The sequence below is a fragment of the Myxine glutinosa genome, chromosome 2, assembly GCF_964187855.1.
Source record: "Myxine glutinosa chromosome 2, kmMyxGlut1.1, whole genome shotgun sequence".
Lineage (NCBI taxonomy): Eukaryota > Metazoa > Chordata > Myxini > Myxiniformes > Myxinidae > Myxine > Myxine glutinosa.
In genome coordinates, this window is record NC_136262.1 from 33,430,301 (window position 1) to 33,452,898 (window position 22,598).

General features: G+C 51.8%; 1 protein-coding gene and 1 long non-coding RNA gene across 2 annotated transcripts in view; one reads left to right on the top strand and one right to left on the bottom strand.

Annotated features, from left to right (window-relative positions):
* LOC137422652 (uncharacterized) overlaps positions 1-22,598 on the top strand; it is a 1,758,619-nt gene that overhangs the window by 524,241 nt on the left and 1,211,780 nt on the right. The window lies entirely within an intron of this gene.
* LOC137422722 (calcium homeostasis modulator protein 2-like) overlaps positions 1-22,598 on the bottom strand; it is a 41,543-nt gene that overhangs the window by 17,436 nt on the left and 1,509 nt on the right. Inside the window, exons 2-3 of the mRNA XM_078772854.1 lie at positions 13,004-13,246; positions 11,685-11,963 (exon numbers count right to left, since the gene is read on the bottom strand). Of these exons, the coding sequence (XP_078628980.1) occupies positions 11,685-11,963; positions 13,004-13,246 (522 nt within the window). The remainder of the gene's footprint in view (positions 1-11,684; positions 11,964-13,003; positions 13,247-22,598) is intronic.

The following is a 22,598-nucleotide window of genomic DNA, read 5'->3' on the forward strand; positions in this document are numbered from 1 at the left end:
AGTCAGGCGGCCGACGCTGCAGCCCGTTGGGAAGCAGCGAGGCCCCTGGCCCGGGGAGGCGAGCGCCACGCAGTGGCGGTGCGTCAGGTAGGGCCCGTGATGGGGGTCGCCCCCCCCCGGGGGGCCGGCCCCCGACGGGGGCCCTGACCTGGAGAGCATGGTTCGGAGGCTGGTGGATCGGCGTCTAGCGGGACCTGGACCATGGCAGGCGGCTCCAGTGATGGCACCCGGTAGTCCCCGACAGAGTACCCCAATTCGGACATACAGGGGGGGAAATTTGGAATACCAGAGGCAAGCACCTTACCAGGTGAGGTGCTATAATTGTGCTAGGATGGGTCACCGTGCGTGGGAGTGTCGAGCTCCGCGCCGGGACGTTCCCCGTCAGCCGATGCCCTCAACTCCGCCCAGTATCGATCGGCCTAGCCGACCACAGACACCCCCCCCCCCCCGCCAGGGCCAGGGAAACTAGAACGTGCCGGGCATGCAGGGCGGTGTTCGGCAGTAGGGGATGGGGAGAAGCCCTCGCTGACGCGACAGGTCATTCATTGTGGCCAAATTGGAACAGGTAGTTTGACAATTCGGTGCAAAATTGCCGGCGTGGGGGTAGACGCCGTGGTGGACACGGGAGCCAGCGCCACGATCATCAGCCCCGTGGTCCTTAATTCGAGTGCAGACGGCTGGGGTAAAATCCAGCGTCTGGAAAATCATAGCTTGCAGTTGGCTACCGGGGCAACGGCTCCGATCATAGGGCGTGGTTTTGTGACCCTCAAGTTGGGATCGGTAAAGCAAGAGATAGAGGTTTGGGTGGCGGAGGTGTGCGACCCATGCTTAATAGGGTTGGATTTGTTGACTGCCGGCGGTTGTAAAATCGACTTGGACCGGGGGATCCTGCAATGGGGGGTGGAGGAGCTACCATTGGAGGGGGTGAGCACGGCCGAGAGGGTGGAGCTGGAGGCTCCTGAGGCCGTGACCATCCCTCCGGGGGCCGAGGCCATAGTGCCGGCCCGATGGTCAGCCCGCCCGACATGGCAGGAATCCTGCGGCCTGGTCGAACCGGTGGCAGCGCGATCCATACCTGGTTTAATCGTGGGCCGCACCCTTGTAAAAACGGACGGGCCGGTAGTGGCCGTCCGAGTAATTAATATTAGCACAGAACCACGCACTATAGTGAGGGGCACGAAGGTAGCTGGCTGCACCCCAGTTAGAGAAGTCGCGTCAGTGAGGGGCGAGAACGTCCAGCCGAGCCGGCCCCAGGGGGAGCCTTCAATAAGTAATAGGAATTGGCCCGATCCCATTTGCGAGATGGTAAATCGTAGTAGCGTAGAGTTGGGAGGTACCCAGAGGGAGGCCTTACGCAAACTGGTTGAGTCCCATTTGGACCTCTTCTCCTTGTCCACCGAGGATATTGGACGTACGGGCCTGGTGAAACATCAGATCCACACCGGTGAGGCCCGGCCTATTCGTCAGGCCGCCCGACGGCTCCCTTGGAGCAAGAGGGCGGAAGCTGACGAGCAGGTTGAAAAAATGCTCGACGCAGGCGTGATCGAACCCTCGGGAAGTGCTTGGATGTCACCTGTTGTGCTGGTCAAAAAGAAAGATGGGACCACACGGTTCTGCGTGGACTATCGCCAGCTAAACAACGTGACACTCATGGACTCATATCCCCTGCCAAGGATTGATGACACCCTCGATGCCGTTGCGGGCTCAAATTGGTTTTCAACTTTAGACCTCAAGAGTGGGTATTGGCAGGTGGAGATGGATCGGGCAGGGAAGGAGAAAACGGCATTTTCCACAGGTAAGGGGCTGTATCAGTTCACTGTGATGCCGTTTGGTTTGTGTAACGCCCCCGCCACCTTTGAGAGATTGATGGAACATGTACTAGGCGGCATGCCATGGCAATCATGCCTGGTGTACCTGGATGACGTCCTAGTACATGCCAAGACCTTCCCCCAGGCGGTAGCTAATTTGGACCAGGTGTTCGGGTGCCTCAGACAGGCAGGGTTAAAGCTTAACCCGAGTAAGTGCACTTTGTTTGCAAGAGAGGTGGCCTATCTAGGTCACGTGATCGGCCGCGAGGGGGTAAAAACGGACCCAGACAAAATTAAAGCGGTAGAGGAGTGGCCCGCACCACGTACCATCAAGGAGGTGCGGGGATTTTTGGGACTCTGCTCCTACTACCGGCGCTTTGTGGCGAAATTTGCGGAGTTGGCCCGTCCCCTCCACCGGCTTACGGAGAAGGGGACGCGATTTAATTGGACACGGGAGTGCCACGAGGCCTTCCAAAAATTGAAGGGGTGTCTAACATCCGCACCCCTTCTAGCTTACCCCACTAGTGACGGGGCATTTACCTTGGACACGGATGCGAGCCAGGAAGGATTGGGCGCAGTTTTGTCTCAGACACAGGAGGGCGTGGAGAGAGTGATTGGTTATTATAGTCGGGCCTTAAGTAGGCCCGAGCGAAATTATTGTGTCACTCGCAAAGAGTTATTGGCTATGCTGGCTGCCATGAACCATTTCCACCCGTACCTGTACGGGCGGAAATTTTCGGTTCGAACTGACCATTCCTCCTTGCAATGGCTCCTTCGGTTCAAGGAACCGGAGGGCCAAATTGCAAGGTGGTTGGAAAAGTTGCAGCAGTACGATTTTAATGTGACCCATAGGGCCGGGAAGGCCCATGGTAATGCAGACGCACTCTCTCGGCGTCCTTGTCTGGGGGAAAACTGCAAATTTTGTGCGAGACACGAGGAAAGGGAGCAATTGGGCGATTCTGCCCCGATTCTCGTCGTCCGGGCAACCCGGGTGAGAGGGCCAATTTTGCCACTAACCGCGGACGAGGAATTTGGAGAGTTGGCTTGGAGCACGGCCCAGCAGGAGGATCCTGTTCTGGGGCCGGTGTTCCAATGGGTCAAATTGGGGCAAAGACCAAAGGGGGAAGAGGTCACCCCCCTCGGGGCGCAAACAAAGGCGTATTGGGCTCAGTGGCAGACCCTGGAGTTGAAAGGCAACATCTTATATCGCAAGTGGGTGGAGGTTCCCTCTGATAGAACTTCCTGGCTGGTGATAGTCCCTGACAAATTCAAGAACGTCATATTACAACAGGTGCATGGTACCCGCTCCGGCGGCCATTTGGGCAGGACAAAGACAATATCTCGGGTCCGCCGGAGGTTCTATTGGGTGAATATGGGGCGCGACATACAGGACTGGTGTCGGAGATGCGACGCCTGTTCTGCCAAAAAGGGACCAGCACGGAGGATGAGGGCCCCCCTTCAATTACATCAGGTGGGGGCCCCCCTTGAGCGGGTGGCTATGGATATTCTAGGACCACTGCCCCGCACCCGCCAAGGTAATAAGTATATCCTCGTTGTGATGGATTATTTCACCAAGTGGCCGGAGGCCTACGCCCTCCCCAACCAAGAAGCCGGGGTTGTGGCGCAGGCCTTCGTAGAAGGATTTGTATGTCGGCACGGGATTCCACAGGAGCTGCACACCGATCAGGGACGAAATTTTGAGAGCCAATTATTAAAAGATGTGTGCAGACTCCTGTCAATTCGGAAAACCAGAACCACGCCCTTGCGGCCACAATCTGACGGGATGGTGGAAAGATTCAACAGAACATTGATCCAACAACTGGCATTGTTCACCACCACCCGTCAGGATGACTGGGACGAACATCTCCCGTACCTGTTGATGGCCTACCGAACTAGCCAGCACGGCGCCACCGCATGCAGTCCAGCGTTGCTTATGTATGGGTGGGAGTTACGGGCTCCCGCCGACTTGCTATGCGGTCCCGTGCCAGACACCACGGATACACCGCCGAGGGAGGGTTACGCACATCACTTGGAGGAAGGCATGGAGCGGGTCCATGCCTTCGCCCGCCGCCAGCTCCATCTGGCGGGGGCCAAGATGAAGCGCAGGTACGACGACCGGAGCCAGGGGAGTCAATACGCTCCGGGGATGAAGATTTGGTTCTTTAATCCCCGGAGGCGGAAGGGCAGGTGCCCAAAACTCAACTCCCCCTGGAAAGGCCCGGGAGTCGTCCTGTCGCAAATCTGTGACGTGGTCATTAAGATCACAATGGGGCCACGGACCCCCCCTCGGATCGTCCATGCCGACCGGATAAGACCTTATGCCGGCGAGCAGGCGCCCTCATGGATCGCCTCGGCTTTAGATGCCGAGGCAGGACCCAGTACCTCTTGCGACGGGGGCTCGTAGCGTCAGAGGACTGGGGGGATGGTAGTGGAACGTCCCCGATGTGGTGGGATGGCAACTCTGTCATCCCTCACAACGGGGGCAAAGGAGCACTAGACTTATGGGGTTTATGGCAGTGAAAACTAGCCCGGGTGGGTTAGGATATAATGTGTAGGGATCTAGAGAAGATGAGAATAGGTAACGCTAAGATTAGGTATTGACAATGATACCTGTAGTGGGGACGCAGGTAGATGAGTGTGGATGATAATGACGTGGTATGTGCTTAGTTTAAAGGGAAGACGGGGAGCACTAAGTTAGCAGGGCAACAGGTAGTTTAGATGATGCCGTGTGAGTGTTGGAAGTGTATTCAGAAGTGTATTGTGAAAAGTGTGTGAGGAACAGGTGTGATTGCACAGGTGTGCAACTGAACAGGTGTGTGGAGCAGTGTATGAGTGAGAGAAGGTGATTGTGTGTTGTGTTGACCAAATGGTCCAGGAAGGAAGGAGGGTGCAGGTGGCACCAGGTGTGATTGCACAGGTGTGCAACAACAGGTGTATGGAGAATGGTCGTGTGAAATACATGGAGTGTGGAATACATGGAGTGTGGAATATATGGAGTGTTGGAATGGATGGTCGTGGAGTGAGTATGGTGGAAACTATGGAGTGGAGTGGATGGTGCGAAGGTGTGAATGGGGGAAGGATGGACCCCCATCACGAATACCCGGGGAGGGTAGTGTAAGTGTTAGGTAGGACGCCACAAGATGGCGCTCATCCGATGTTAAGTTAATTTCAGGGTTATGTGTTTAATTCCACAAGAGGGCGCTCATCCGATGTTAAGTGAATGTCAGGGTTATGCGTTTAATGCCACAAGATGGCGTTCACCCAATGTTAAGTGAATGTCAGGGTTATGTGTTTAATGCCACAAGATGGCGTTCATCCAATGTTAAGTGAATTTGCACATTATAGGTAAATTGTGGTTGGAAATTGGCATCTGTGGTGCGAGATGAAAGAATGGTATTTGGATGGGTGCATTAGTGTTGTGGAAATGGCTGGGCGTGTAGCCTGTTAGTGTGTGTAGTTCGTTTGGGCACTCCACCACTGTGAGGATGTCGGCCAGGTGAGGCCGCAGGTGGGCTCTGGGAGCCGGTAGAGTTGTTGTGGATGGGGCCCGAGGATCCGGAGGACGGACCCAGGTAGCCCAGTGCCAGAGGGCACCCAGGGGTGACAGAGCCAGGAGGGGCCTTCCCCAGTAGATAGGTTAGGTTAAGGAGCAGGTAAACTCGGGTGGCAACTACAGTGGTGGAGGTGTGCAGGTGGGTAGACCTGCTGGGAGAGCAACACGTCTCAGCCCAGAAATTGTGCAAGGGCACCGGGAGATGAATCGGGGGAGTGAGACCCCAAATTGAGAAGCACCACAGTTTGGTCAATGGGAATTGGTTTTTAGAACCCATAGTGTAAGTTGGCCAATGGATTGGCAGGGAAAGACCCCGGGTAGTGTAAAGTGTGTTAATGTCATTTAGAAAGTAGTTAGGATGAAAATCTCCTTGCACCATCTGCATCCACTCACCTGAGATGACGTACCTCCACACCATGCCATGTTTTATTATTTTTATGATGCAAATGTTTGGAATGTGAGACGCATCATGAAGTGGGTGTGACATTGTGTTTGTTGTTCCATCTCTTCCTCCTTATGAGGATTGATGATGAATTGGGTGATGGCAAATTTTGGTTAGAGGGATTGTGGAGACGAATTTGGTGTAGGGGAAATATGGGGAAGACGTGACAGTCGCGACGAATTTGTAAATGTGTAGATTGTTGTAAATATGGGGTAAGGGCAAGGGTAGTGTAGGTGACGGAGGGGGGGGGGGGTGACGTACGGTAGGGACGAGCTTTCTCACTTCGCTCTCCGTACGCACTTCACCTTGCATTGCCTTATTGATGTGTACCCTTGTGACCTTACCCCTCGCTCATCTGTCTGTCGCCCCTTTTGTCTCCCACATGAGGACCTGTGTGCCACTGGGCGCCGAGGGGAGCGTGCGTGAGTCCGCCATTGTGCGCCCGGAACTCCCAGAACCAGCTGTCTGCATCGATGCACCACATTATGGACCACATGTCTGTGGCCGAGCACCACTTATGGACCCCGTGGGTTGGGGCATGGCCCCTCTGCTGGAACCGGCCATGAAGGCCCGAAATCTTGCTGGCGGACCCTGGCCACAGGGCACCGATGCCCCACAGGTGAACCACACTAGTCGGCCCCTGTGGGCCATAAATAAATAAAAATGGACACGTTGGGTGCATTTTATTAATCCAAATAGGCCACCAGCAAAGGAAGATGACAACACCAGGAAAATAATAATAGCCAGCAGAGGGAGCCGAAGAGCAAGAGACCACCTGCAGGGTTAGGGGTTGTTGTTTTTATTTTCATGAACAGTGATGACTGTGCACCGATTGGTGCTTGAGGGTGTGTTGGTGCGTTTTGGGTGCTTTCAGGGTGCATTGATGCAGGGCAGACTGTCTCCCCCCAGAAAGAACAATCACAGGTCCTGGGTTAGTTTTGTAAATAAAAGCAGAGTCATTGTAAATAATGCTCCCCACCGTCAGTGTATAGTTTGAAGACCATTCCGCAATTCGGTTAACTGTGGGCGTAAGTCTGTTAGGCAGGGTGCAATGGAGCAGCGGGACACATTTATTTATGTTTTAAAACTGTCGCACTCAGGGTCAGGTTAAAAGTAGAGGGAACTACACCTACGTGTCACACTAAATTAAAGTTATAGGCCCGGGACGTGCCTAAGAGGAGGAGGGTGCAGTGTTGCGGATATGAGGATTGTTTCTTTTATTGAGTTGTATTGTATCGTAAATTGTTGTGCAATATTGCTTTATTCTGGACCCTCCTGCCTCCAGTGTTGTATAAAGGTCAAAGGGCGTTCCCGTAGTTAATTCCATAAAGCATACACGTCAGCCAATCATAGAATACCCCTGTTCAATAGTTATATCTTTATTATGTGTATTAGGGTAAGGCCTTGTCTTCCATTAAGATGACACTCCATTGCACCAAGTGAAATAGATAGATTCCCTTCATTCATCATTCCCATTCCCAAAACCTCCATTTCCCCTTTCATCATTGCCAAGCCTCGATTGCCAATTACATCCCCTCCAATTGCCGCCATTGACCACGAGGCAGGGTTGGGGAAGAAAGGCGGGTCCCCACCTCGTCATAGAGGGGAGGAGTGAGTCAGCCCCACTCAACCAACCACGAACAAGGGGTTGGACTTGGAGAGGGTGTGGAGAGAAACATCAAGGAGGTTCGCGAAGGTTGAGGGGCGGGGCCTATATAACCCGCTGTGGGGACGTTCCCCAAAGACAGATGGCAGATGAGCTATGAGAAGAGCTGAGTTGTGAGGTCCAAAGGCTGAGCTGAGCTGCGAGATAAGAGATGAGCTGAAAGGCTGAGCTGAGCTGCGTGGTGAGGTGGAAAGGAAAGAGCTGGGTCGTCAGAGCAGGGCTGAGTTGTGAGGTCCAAAAGCAGAAGATCATCCAGGGAAGCACAAAGCCTGCTATTCGTCACCTTGCTCGCCAGCAGCAGCGTCTACAGCAGCAACAAGACTCGACAGCCGTTTGGGGCCTGGACGGCAGTTTGGAGCAGGGCCGCGAAGGGACGGCGGCTGCCGAACGCGCCGATTCGTGCTGCCGAACAAATTGGACTTTCCTCTCCTTCCAGCCAATTCCTATCATCATTCCCCGTGTGAGTCGTCTTTGTTTGTTCTGTCCTGGGTAGGTAATTAAGTCTGTATAAGCTAGTAATTTGCACTGTGTTACCTGTTTTTTTCATGTCCGCTGTAAATACCCGTGACTGCTCTTTTTGCTTATGTGTGTGTAAATAATAATAAACCCCGTTACTCTTCTGTACGTCTTCTTCTTCTTCCTCTTTGCATTCGTCGTCTTAGTCTTTTCCATATTGAGTAGCTGTGGCGCGATACGGCCAACGTCTGGGTGAATCGGGTTTAGTCGGGAAAAAACTGTTCGGCCGCGGCGCCTCCGCTCGGCAAACAACATCCTTAACCGCGGACCGTAACAATATATACACACATTATCCCGGAGCGTTTGCCCAGGAAAGGCCAGAGGGGGCGTGGCCGAGCGTCCTGGCTGCGGCCTGGCAAGTTGAGGGCGAGCCTGCCCGGGCGCCCTGGACGAGCCCAGCATGGTGATCGCTCCGCGTCCTTGATAGGTGCAAGGCGATTGTGAAAACCCAGCGGTAGCCGCTACAGTATATTGTTTTTCCAATCATTTCAGCTTTGGTCTCCAGCATTTTCAGGTTTGGACTGCCGCATAACATTATTTTCCTGGGTACCGCACAACGGCTGCACCGATGGCAACCTGACGAATGAAAACACACAGTTAAAAATAATGACCTCAGACAATGACCTTTTAGAAGGACATGGGTTGAATCCCTGCTTGAGAGAATGCCAACCCCCTCCCCGCCATCACGGTCGTCTCTCCAACTCACAATCCCACAAGATATGCGGAAAGGACGACCCAAAACCAATTATCTTCTTTTTGATTCGTATATAAACATCATTAAAAGTAAAAATGACCTCGGCCAAAGTTCAAACGATGTGAGTTTCATCTCTACATAAGAGAATTCCACATAGCTATTTGGGTGGTGTATAAGCTAACAGATCGCTGTCTCCATCGATCTTGCCAAGGCCGTAACACCTATCGGCTCAAAATCCTTTTAACTGTTGACTTGGTAGTTTTTACAATGAAGGAAACACGTATCGGGAGTACATACGACATAGCGATTGTGAATGTGACAGATCTGAGGCGTCTTTAGCTTCGCATCCCAGTGACGGCGAGCACCAACATGGCGGCTGTAAGATTAAAATCTGGCTTCAAGCTCCCTCACCACCCAAAGCCTTCAACCAGACATATTAACACCCTCCACCCCCTTCACTCCCGTTCTTCAAAGCAAAGCGGTATTGGTGGGCCGAAAAATTGTTGTATCGACATTATAAGGGGTGTTGCAAAACATTTTACCTTTTTTGCCCGTGGTGCGTGCACAATCGTAACGAGGTCTCAGGGGAAAAAAAGGTAAAATGTTTTGCAACACCCCTTATATTACTAGCAACGGTACCCGCCCTAAGGGCGGGGCTTCAATTAGGAGGTGCAAATGATTATTTAAACGATTTATATAAACATCCGTTCAATCATATGTTACGGATTCGTCACTTCCGTTGTGGTGGTTTGCATCCACTGTAAATATTTCTGATTCCATGTACTATTATTGTTTTCAAAAGGTTTATTGTCCATGAACTGTTTTCAAAAGGTAAAAAGTTAATGTTAAAAGAAACAGGAAACCGGATCGGGAACCAGACGACGAAGAGGAAGAAGAGGAAAAAAAAAGGGCGGAGTGTGTGAGTCGGACAAGAAAGCCGAGTTGCTCCGAGTTCTGAAGCGAATGTTGGTGAGCAAGAGTCACGAGCGAACTTTCGGGTTTCCGGGAAAAGAATTCCTACGACAGAGTTGTCATCGCTGTGACCGATCAACCTGCGTGTCAGGTTTTTTGATGGTGGATTCCGAGGAGAATTATCGCCGGGCTGTTACGTCTCAAGAGTGGGTCGTCGGCCATTTTGACTCACGCAGGACTTGTGCTTCGCTCGCGGTTTCGTCTCTTTTCAACCATTTTCACCGCATTCAGACGCCGATCTGGGGCGTGTGTGTGACGTGGCTTTTTGAAGGTTACTTCGTCCATACCCGAGGGTGTGATCTCTCAGTCGCCTGTAGGGCGCCTTTGGATTTCCCAGTCGCCTTGAGGGCGCCTTTGTACAGCTTCGGCGGTGTGACTGTACTTGCCATCCACACGGGATTCTGGTCTCGATTGGACATCGTTCTGGCGATCGCTGGAGCGAATCAAATTCGTCTTGAAGCCGGGAATAAGAGACATTGGGGAATGTTCTGGTTTCACTCACTTGGAGCACAGTGAGTTATATATTACAAAACTGATGGTACCATCATAGGACATATTGATTGTACTTTTGAATACTTTTGTTGTTGTACTGTTATTCTTGTGTGATCTTGATACAATATTTGTTTGTGAGTAACAATTGGGGTGGCTTCTCCATTGATCTTTGACACACAGAATAACACATTTTTCTGCCGTGACTCCTCTCGGGGTTCGGAGGTACACCGTGACCAGGGGGTCGGGGAGGAGCACGTAACACATATCACACGCAAATCATAAAAATCTAAACAGTATTTTTAGAATTGCAATAAAAGCCACATCACTGTTCATATCTGTAAATATTATTCCATTGTGTTTCAAAATCGTGATATGAACTACGCTTTTCTTTAGGAAAAAAATGGAATGATTTTGTACCTATTCTTCAGCTTAGAACTTCAGGATAGACGACATTGCTGATAAAAGTTCCTTTTCTCTCTTTGAAGTTATTGGCAAACATTTTTATATTGTCGCTGCTAACAACGCAACGCATGGCATTTTTCATTCACATTCATTCATTCATTCATTTATTCATTGAAGCCCCGCCCTTAGGGCGGGTACCATTGCTAGTTATTCTAATTACAATTAAAGTGTCAAATTCTACTTGTTCTCAGGAACGGCCATGTTGTGCCACCTCATATGCATGATAATATTATTGGGAGTCTACTCATTTGTTGATGTAAAATGATCGGCCTTCACTTCCCATGTTATGCTACATGGCATCACCTCAATGCCAGTCTGTAACAAATGGTGAAGATAGTTACAAGAACAACTAGAAAGAGCAATCAGAGATTGCAAACCCTCGCCAGGACGTGTTTTCAGTGGTTTTTAAGGCTTTTGTGTTGAAACAAATATGGCGGCCGAACCACGTGGCCGATGACGTCATCATTATTATTTTTGCTCCACCAATTTATCCGTAGATGATGCTCAAGAAATTTCATCTTGATCGATGAAGTTTTGTACTTGTTGAATTATGACGTCATAATGGAGGCACATATGACATCATCATTAACACGTTTTTTCCCCATGGAGTGTTATTTACAATGAGCCATGTCTCAATTTTTCTATGCAGCGATTTCAGAGATATAGAGGTGCAAAGTTTTTCGGTTTTTCCAAGATGGTGCCCTACCACGTGACCTATGACGTCAAAATTATCATTCAAATATTATACAGGTGGAGGTGCACCTATGGTGAAAATGTCCTGTCAATCGGAGCAACTGTTGCAGAGAAAATCATGTGTATTCTGTGCGGACAAACAAACAAACTCAAATAATGCAATACCCTCTCCTCAGGCAAGGATAATAAGATATATCATTATAGCGTGGTACTTTTAGGAGGGGGGGGGGGGGGGTTAAAGTTTAAACTCTGAGCTGGTACATTTGTGGGATTAGTTGAAACCATTTTGCATTTCAAATCCAAGACTAACGACCTTGAGTTGAGTTGGTACTCACCAATCACCAGGCTTCGACATTTCTGCCGCCAATACACGTTAGATGACATACCTGGGACTTTGCATGGAGGGAAAGCAGAACTGCCTGCCTGGGGAAGTGGGCCTTCTTCAGCGCAGGGTCCAGTGGAATATCCGGGCATGGAACTACTGCCATGATTTCGGGCAAACTCTTCCAGGTCACGACGAGGTCGTAGAACCCGTACTGTGTGGGATCGGAGCTTTCGGCCGCCGCACAAACGAACATCGTACCGGTGAGAAGAGATATGCACGTCCATGACAAGGGAGCAACTACCGCTCGGCCAATCACGGACAGGAGGATGGATCCAACAACCTGATTGGGGAACGGGACAAAGGGAAGGGCGATGATGAAGCATGGCCGAGGTCACATGATCCTCAAATTGATACCATTGTGATAATCGAAGTCGAAAACAGTCATGAAGATCAGTTTGATGTGAAGTTGAAAGTAAAAACAAAAAAAGCATCTTGTAAATGTACTCTATAAGAGAGATGTCTGTCTGTCTGTCTGGGTGTCGCCATTTTACTCAGAGATGGCTGAACGGATCTTCGTCAAACTTCAGAGGTTCATTAGTGAGTGCCTGGGAGTGTTTTAGGCCAAAAAAAAAGAAGTTTTTTGTTTAAAAAAAATCGCTCGATAGTGCCGAAGCCTTTTTAAATTAATGACAGTTATATACAAGTACACATTCACATAAATATATACAAAACAATCACCAGACATTTGAATACAAATAAATCAAACAATTCCAGAAGTGTACGAAGTTGGTAGTACGGCTTCTTCTTCCTCCTGATCGTCATCACACTTAACTCAGAAACGTGATGAACGCCACATTCACCAGTATATATTCAACGAAAAGGTGATGACCATGACCCCCTCCCTCTCCTGACTCCCTCCCTCCTCCCCCCTTCCCCCACTCCACCCCTCCCCCCTTCCCCCTACCCCCTCCCTCATTCCTCCACTTCCCCTCCTCCTCCCCCTCCCACCCCTCCCCCCTCCGTCCCCCATAACCCCTCCCTCATTCCTCCCCTTCCCCCCTCCGCCCCCTCCCCCAACCCCTCCCTCATTCCTCCACTTCCCCTCCTCCTCCCCCTCCTTCCCCCTCCCCCCTCCATCCCCCCTAACCCCTCCCTCATTCCTCCCCTTCCCCCCTCCGCCCCCTCACCCTTAACCCCTCCCTCATTCCTCCCCTTCCCCTCCCCCCTCCCTCCCACCTAACCCCCTCCCTCATTCCTCCCCTTCCCCTCCCCCCTCCTCCCCCCACCCCCCCCCTCCCCCGCCGGCAACGCCAGGTACTTCTGCTAGTTTATAATAAATTAAGGCGATTGGGGATGGAAGATGGAAGGAACGTCACCCACGTCCCAAGTGTTGCTCGACAGCTGCCCATGAGTGCAAGCGCGGAGAAGGTGCCAGGTGTCGGCACAGACTCCGCAGCCGAGGAGGAAGAGGAGCAGGGAAGGAACGAGCAGGGTAGTCATGCTGTACGGAACATTCAGGCCGGCCTTGCAAGGACAAGAAAACGTGGCCCCTGAGAACACGAGCTGGCCACCACATGTACCCAGAGCCACCAGAATGTTCCACAGCACATGGTACTTGTACGCCTGTCCATGGAAACACTACCACAAGCACAACCATGAGCATCTGCTTGATGAGCATCCTGTTCACAAACAAAGAAACAGACAGACAGACAAACAGAGAGGGGGCAAAACAACCTGCATCCTCCTTCGGGGTCGGAGACAAAAAGAAAACTTAAACAGAATGAACTCGAATGGCACTCAGTAGAGAGCATACCTCCACCTCATTGGCCATGTCACTCAATGATGAAGAATAACTTAAAAAATTATCCTACCTGGATCCGGATCTTCACCAAAATCGAATCGAATCGTCCCTGTTAGACACCCAACCGGTCCACCAAGTTTCGTCCAAATCCGTCCACAACTTTTTGAGATATCCTGATATGTATCGTTTTTGGCCCGATCTCCCAATGGTGAAGAATCACTTTAATAATACGAGTAGCCGGATCCGATTCCCAATCCGGATCTTCACGAAAATCGAATCATTTCGTCCTTGTCACATACACTACATCTCTGCCAAATTTCGTCCGAATCTGTCCACAAATTTTTGAGATATTTTGTTCACAGACAAACGGACAGACAAACATACAGGGGTGAAAACATAACCTCCATCCACCTTTGGTGGCAAAGGTAAAAAGAAGATGATGATCTTCAGAACACTGAAAATACCTCAACCTGAACAATGTGTTTGAGATTGATGAAAGTTGACAGAGCTGTTTAGGTGGATTGATGACTGATGACGCTCCACGCCATGATGTACCATTTCATAGGTTAAAATGCTTGGAAACCAGGGAATCGATATCTGTCACATCCATCATCCGGTATTAATCACCAAACATTCCTCAATGGGATTTGTGTCACTAATGTCCCCAAACGCATCCTCAACAGGTCCACTTGATTGTTTGAGGGAGATGAACAACATGGAGGCTCCATATTGGATCAGCGGTCTGGAGATCATCATGGATGTCCAACAATCTTTTACATAAGGGCTTCCTCAGATTCTGTGTGATGTTCTCTCAATGATCAGTCCACCTGAAAACATCTCTTTAATATGGAGTTCAGGTAGTCAATGGCAGGTAGGCAGGCATGTTCTCAAGCACTTCACTCAATGTGAAATCCAAAAACAGTTTACATCACACGTTGTATTTTGACAGTTAGATAATATATAAATATATTATCACCAAACAAACTTAATGTATGTATTAACCTGTCGGCTGTCCTGATGAGCACACACACCTGGGTGATGACAACACACAGTTTGCTGAACTTCATCCCATCCAAGTTTGTGGAGGTGCGCACAGCGTCGCCCGCTGCCTGTGAGGAGGTGGTGTGGGCAGGGTGTGTGTCAGGTTGTAGTGGGGTGTGGGTACCCTGTACCTCCACCTGGCTCACAAACACTATTTATACGACCACCTATCAACATCAGCAGCTCCGAAGCGAAACATAATGATGACAATTTGCTCAAACGACGACGCGGTCAGCCCGTTGTGCGCTGCCAGGATTATGGGATTTTACACCAGCAGGTGATGCCTTGAACGAAGTGAATTCCGAATACCGCCTTCATTTTACCGAATAAAGGGTTAATTTAACCAAATTTCGAGTTCATTTAACCAAATATCGGGTTCATGTAACCGAATATCGGGTTCATTTTACCAAATATCGGGTTCATTTAACCCAATTATCAGGTTATTTTAACCGAATATCGGGTTCATTTAACTAAATATCGGGATATTTTAACCGAATATTGGGTTCATTTAACTAAATATCGGGTTATTTTAACCGAATATTGGGTTCATTTAAGCAAATATCGGGTTCATTTAACCAAATATCGGGTTATTTTAGCCGACTATTGGGTTCATTTAACCAAATATCGGGTTCATTTTAACCGAATATTGGGTTCATTTTACCAAATATCGGGTTCATTTAACCAAATATCGGGTTCATTTAACCAAATATCGGGTTATTTTAACCGAATATTGGGTTCATTTAACTAAATATCGGGTTATTTACCCGAATATTGTGTTCATTTAACCAAATATCGGGTTCATTTAACCAAATATCAGGTTATTTATCCGAATATTGGGTTCATTTAACCAAACATCAGGTTCATTTTACCAAAAATCGGGTTCATTTTACCAAATATCGGGTTCATTTAACCAAATATCGGGTTCATTTAACCAAATATCGGGTTATTTTAACCGAATATTTGGATCATTTAACCAAATATCGGGTTCATTTTACCAAATATCGGGTTCATTTAACCCATTTATCGGGTTATTTTAACCGAATATTGGGTTCATTTAACTAAATATCGGGTTATTTTAACCGAATATTGGGTTCATTTAAGCAAATATCGGGTTCATTTAACTAAATATCGGGTTATTTTAACCGAATATTGGGTTCATTTAACTAAATATCGGGTTATTTTAACCGAATATTGGGTTCATTTAAGCAAATATCTGGTTCATTTTACCAAATATCGGGTTATTTTAACCGACTATTGGGTTCATTTAACCAAATATCGGGTTCATTTTAACCGAATATTGGGTTCATTTTACCAAATATCGGGTTCATTTAACCAAATATCTGGTTCATTTTACCAAATATCGGGTTATTTTAACCGACTATTGGGTTCATTTAACCAAATATCGGGTTCATTTTAACCGAATATTGGGTTCATTTTACCAAATATCGAGTTCATTTAACCAAATATCGGGTTAATGTAACCGAATATCGGGTTCATTTTACCAAATATCGAGTTCATTTAACCAAATATCGGATTATTTTAACCGAATATTTGGATCATTTAACCAAATATCGGGTTCATTTTACCAAATATCGGGTTCATTTAACCCAATTATCGGGTTATTTTAACCGAATATTGGGTTCATTTAACTAAATATCGGGTTATTTTAACCGAATATTAGGTTCATTTAAGCAAATATCGGGTTCATTTAACTAAATATCGAGTTATTTTAACCGAATATTGGGTTCATTTAACTAAATATCGGGTTATTTTAACCGAATATTGGGTTCATTTAAGCAAATATCTGGTTCATTTTACCAAATATCGGGTTATTTTAACCGAATATTGGGTTCATTTAACCAAATATCGGGTTCATTCTAACCGAATATTCGGTTCATTTTACCAAATATCGGGTTCATTTAACCAAATATCTGGTTCATTTTACCAAATATCGGGTTCATTTAACCAAATATCGGGTTATTTTAACCGAATATTGGGTTCATTTAACTAAATATCGGGTTATTTACCCGAATATTGGGTTCATTTAACCAAATATCGGGTTCATTTAACCAAATATCGGGTTATTTATCCGAATATTGGGTTCATTTAACCAAACATCAGGTTCGTTTTACCAAATATCGGGTTCATTTTACCAAATATCGGGTTCATTTAACCAAATATCGGGTTATTTTAACCGAATATTGGGTTCATTTAACTAAATATCGAGTTATTTTAACCGAATATTGGGTTCATCTTACTAGAATTCACCAAATGTCCGTCCGTCCGTTTGAAGGTCCCGCAAAAACGGCTCAACCGATTTGAAGCGATATTTTGGGTGGATAATCCTGGGACCCCCTGGAGTAAAATAGGCTATTGTGGCGGACACGAAAGCTCACTGGCGTGATGACATCATTCCGCGCACCAAGTGGGCGGCTGCCACTCCCGAGGGGTAGGCGTGGCCGCGGGATATACACCGGCGCGCAGCCCGGAACGCTCCAGTGTTACAGTGAGCTCTTGAATAAACACTCTTACAAATTACCGCGTTGTCCGCTTCCTCCTTGTTTACAAGCAGTGCGCGTAACGCCGCGCTTTACTGGTGACCTCGACGTTGGATCTGCCGTAGCGATCCTTCCAAACACGACGCCATTGCCATGGCCAACAACGCGACGTCGATTAAACTTCCCGAATTTTGGGAGGCCCAGGCCGAAGTTTGGTTCATCCAAGCCGAAGCCCAGTTTCAGCTTCGGTGCCTCACCGGCGACGACACGCGCTACTGCCATGTCGTCGCCTCCCTCGGGCCCGGCACGGCCGCTCGAGTTGTGTCCGTCCTTCGCCACCCACCGGACGGCCACAAGTACGAGGCACTCAAGCGGCTGCTTCTAGCCACGTTCGGCCTCACGGAGGACGTACGGGCCGACCGCCTCCTGGATCTCCCCGAGCTCGGTGACACGCGCCGTCGGTCCGAATGGACCATATGCTGTCGCTGTTGGGCGACGAAGCCCCTGGTTCTCTATTCCGGGCGCTTTTCCGTCGCCAACTTCCAGCACAGGTACGCCTCGCGTTGGCCGGGACCGTGCTAACGGAACCCCGAGCATTGGCCGCCACGGCGGACAGGTACTTCGCGGCTTCGGACACGCGGGCGAGTGTCGGTGCACAGGCTGATGCTGATGCTGATGCTGATGCTGACCTCGAGGCTGATGCTGATCCACAGCATCAGCTTACACAGCATACGCAGCATACTGATATGCACCTCGTGGCCGCCGCCACGCCCCGCCCACCGCCGCAGCGAAAACCGCCACCGCGAGGAAAACCGCCGGCTCCACCGGCCTGGCAGAGCCAGCCGCACTCCTCCAGCTCCACCACCTGGTGCTGGTTCCACGCCAAGTTCGGCCACGAGGCTCGACAGTGTCATCCGCCATGCTCCTTCAACAGGTCGGGAAATGCCCGGGCCGGCGCTCGATAGTGGCAATCAGCGCCGGCCGTTCGAGCAGCCTGCTGTTCATAACGGACACCTTATCCAGGCACCATTACCTGTGCGACACGGGAGCGCAGGTGAGTGTCGTTCCTGCCGGTACGTCGGACAAGCACGCCGCGGCCGGGGGCCCCGCACTGCTTGCCGCGAACGGGACGCCCATCCGTACCTACGGAAAATGCTGCCTCTCTCTGCGGTTCGGAGGGCAGGTTTTCCGATGGTCGTTCGTCACCGCCGACGTGCCCATGGCATTGCTTGGCGCGGACTTCCTGTGCGCCAATGGGCTCCTGGTCGACGTAAAGCACAGACGTCTTGTCCAGGCCGAGACGTTCAGCTCGCTCGCTTGTGCGCTGCCCAGCTCGTCGAGCAGCTCACTGAGCGGCTCACCGAGCGGCTTGCCAAGCGGCTTGCCGAACGGTTCGGTTACGGCCACGTTGATCTGTACGCTTCCGGCAGCGGACGAATTCACCCGCCTCCTCGCCGGCTTCCCGGCCCTCATGCGGCCCACCTTCTCGGCGGGGGCCGTCAAGCACGGGGTGGCCCATCACATCCCCACCGTCGGGCCACCGGTCTACGCCCGGGCACGCCGCCTCGAGCCGACGAAGCTTGCGGTAGCAAAAGCGGGGTTCGCTACCCTGGAGCGACTCGGCATCGTTCGGCGCTCGGAGAGTGCTTGGGCGTCGCCGCTGCACATCGTGCCGAAGCCCGGCGGGGGATGGCGACCGTGCGGGGACTATCGCCATCTCAATGACGCCACCACCCCCGACCGCTACCCCGTCCCCCACATTCAGGACTTTTCCGCCCGTTTGGCGGGCATGTCCTTCTTCTCGAAGGTGGACCTCATACGCGGCTACCATCAAGTCCCCGTCAGGCCGGAGGACGTCCCGAAGACGGCGGTCATCACGCCGTTCGGACTCTTCGAATTCCTGCGGATGCCCTTCAGTCTGAAGAATGCGGCTCAGGCGTTCCAGCGACTGATGGGCAGCGTCCTGCGCGACTTGGATTTTGTATACGTCTACCTGGACGATATCGCTGTTTGAATGTTTATCCCTGTTTGTCGTTGAAGGCGGCAAAAAGGGTTGGCGTCAGGAAGGGCATCCGGCCGTAAAACATTGCTTCAACCTTCAACTTCAACCGCCTTCTTTCACCTGAAAAACATTGCCCGTCTCCGCTCATCCCTCTCCTCCACGGCTGCAGAAACCCTCATCCACGCCTTCATCACCTCCCGTCTGGACTACTGCAATAGCCTCCTCTATGGTTCACCCTCAAAAATCACCAATAAACTCCAATACATTCAGAACTCCGCTGCCCGTCTACTCACCCATTCCCGGACCCGTGACCACATCACCCCCGTCCTTTACAAGCTTCACTGGCTCCCCATCCCCCAGAGAATCCAGTACAAAATCCTCCTCTTGACATACAAAGCCCTCTATAACCTGGCCCCATCCTACCTGGCTGACCTCCTCTCCAGACACACTCCCACCCGCAACCTCCGCTCTGCTGGTACCAACCTCCTGACCCCCTCCATCCGGACCAAATTCAGATCCTGGGGGGACAGGGCCTTCTCCATCGCTGCTCCCACCCTCTGGAACTCACTACCTCACACCATCAGAGACTCCTCCTCACTCACCACATTCAAAACATCACTAAAGACCCACCTGTTCAACACTGCATTCAACATTCAACCCACAGCATTTAACCCCTGACTATCTCTTCTCCTTCTCCCTCCTTTTGCTTTAAATATTTCCCTATTGATTCTTGTCTTTTTGCAATTGTTGTTTTCATGTATTGTTATGCATTATGTTTGCCACTCTGTCAAAGCGCCTTTGGGCTTCTGGAAAAGCGCTATACAAAATAAATGAATTATTATTATTATTATTATTATTCAAAAAGGGGACCAAAAAACAACAACTACCACGGTCCCCGAAAAGGCCAACCCCCGCTTTGCGGGGAAAAATGGCCTCTAAACGGTGGTTTTTTACCTGGACGATATCCTCGTCGCCAGCGCGTCCCGCGAAGAGCACCTACACCACCTCCGCACGCTCTTCGAACGCCTGGGCCAGCATGGCCTGATTGTGAACCCCGCAAAGTGCTGGTTCGGCATCGCCGAAATCGATTTTCTGGGGCACCGCATCACCAGGCACGGAGCCGTCCCCCTGCCGGCCAAGGTGGAGGCGGTGAAGGGGTTTCCGCGCCCCCGCACGATCAGGGGGCTGCAGGAGTTCCTGGGCATGGTGAACTTGTACCATCGGTTCCTGCCCCGTATCGCCCAGCTCCTGCGCCCCCTGCACGAAGCTCTCCGAGGTAAGCCGGGCAAAGGCGACGTTACCTGGACCGAGCAGATGGACGCGGCGTTCACGGGCGCGAAGCTCGCCTTGGCTAACGCCACCATGCTTGTGCACCCGGCGCCCGATGCACTGATCGCCCTCACCACCGACGCCTCGGACTACGTGGTGGGCACGGTGCACGAGCAATGGGTGCGTGGAGCTTGGCAACCGCTGGCGTTCTTTAGCCGGCAGCTTCGCCCGCCCGAACGCCGTTACAGTACCTTCGACCGCGAGTTGCTCGGGCTTCACTTGGCGGTCAGGCACTTCCGCCATCTGCTCGAGGGCCATGCGTTCACGGCCTTCGTCGACCACAGGCCGCTGATCTTCGCGATGGGCAAGGTCACCGAGCCGTGGTCGGCCCTGGCAGCAGCGACACTTCTCGGCCGTGTCCGAGTACACGATGGACATCTGGCACGTCGCGGGGAAGGACAACCTGGTGGCGGATTGCCTTTCCCGGGCTGTCACCCACGCAGTCCACCTCGGCATCGACTATGCCCGGATGGCAGCGGACCAGGCCGCTGACCCGGACGTTCAGGCCTTGCGGATCGCCGCGTCACCGAGGTGCCGTTCGACGGCGCGGGCGCGGCCCTCTCGTGCGACGTCTCCCTCGGGAGGCCTCGCCCCATCGTGCCCGTGGGCTGGCAGTGCCAGGTGTTTGACGCCATCCACGGCCTGTCCCACCCGGGCGTGAGGGCCTCCCAAAGGTTGATCGCCGACAAATTCGTCTGGCATGGCCTCCGGAAGGCCGTCCGCAGCTGGGCCAGGACGTGCCTCGCGTGCCAGCGCGCCAAGGTGCACCGGCACACCCAGGCCCCGTTGGCCCCGTTTACGGTGCCGGAACGCCGGTTTGACCACGTCCACGTGGACCTGGTGGGACCTCTGCCCCCCTCGCGGGGTTTCACCCACGGCCTCACCATGGTGGACCGCACCACCCGGTGGCCGGAGGCCGTGCCCTTGGCGTCGACGACGGCGGCGGACGTCGCGCAGGCTTTCATCGCCACCTGGGTCGCCCGGTTCGGCGCCCCCTCAGACATCTCGTCCGACCGCGGCCCCCAGTTCACCTCGGAGCTCTGGGGGGCGGTCGCGCAGGGGCTCGGGGTCCGGCTGCACCGAACCACGGCCTACCACCCCCAGGCTAACGGCCTGTGTGAGCGATTTCACCGCTCATTGAAGGCCGCGCTCCGGGCCACCCTCCACGACGGCGGCTGGGTCGACAGGCTCCCCTGGGTCCTGCTGGGCCTCCGGACGGCGCCCAAGGAGGACCTGCGCGCATCCGCGGCGGAGCTGGTCTTCGGGCAACCCCTGCGGGTGCCAGGCGAGTTCCTCCCCGACTCCACGGCACCATGGTCCGCGGCACAGCAGCGCTCCGCTCTGCAGGAGACCGCCCAGAGGTTCGCCCCGGTGCCAACGGCACGCCACGGGCACCCACCGACGCACGTCGCCCCGGAGCTTCGCACGGCGGAGTACGTCTTCGTCCGCCACGATGCCCACCGGACACCACTGCCTTTCCTTTCCGCGTGCTGGAGACCGGGGTGAAGCACTTCACCCTGGACATCGGCGGTACTCCTGACCGCGTTTCTGTGGACCGCCTCAAGCCGGCCCACCTCGACGTGGACCATCCACCGCCAGTGGCCCGACCCCCGCGTCGGGGCCGCCCCCCTGCGGGCGGACCCCCGGCACCGCCGCCACGCTGCCCCCCGGTCCTGCACCCATCCCAGGGGCAGCCGGAGGCATCCCAGATAGCATCCCTTCATCCCAGACGCCGCCAATCGCCAGAGGGCGCTTCGGCCGGGTCATCCGTTTGCCCCGCAAACTGGCCCTCCAGGTGCGCGGGAATTCTGGGGGGGGGGGCGCGTGTGGCGGACACGAAAGCTCACTGGCGTGATGACATCATTCCGCGCGCCAAGTGGGCGGCGGCCACTCCCGAGGGGTAGGCATGGCCGCGGGATATACACCGGGTGCGCAGCCCGGAACGCTCCAGTGTTACAGTGAGCTCTTGAATAAAGACTCTTACAAATTACCGCGTTGTCCGCTTCCTCCTTGTTTACAAGCAGCGTGCGTAACGCCGCGCTTTACTATATTGTTTTTTCAATTTTCCAGTTTTTCCAAATTTCCAGTTTTTCCCAAACACGATGGAATAATATTTTCCGATATGAACAGTGATGTGGCTTCTATTGAAATTCTACAAATACTGTTTAGATTTTGATGACAATTATGAACCTGCCGCGAATCCGGAAGTGGACAGTTTGCGGCAATGAGCTGGTTTGATAATATCCCAATGCAATGCAACCGTCATTTAAAACAGTATTTTGTAAAAGTATCAATTGGTGATTG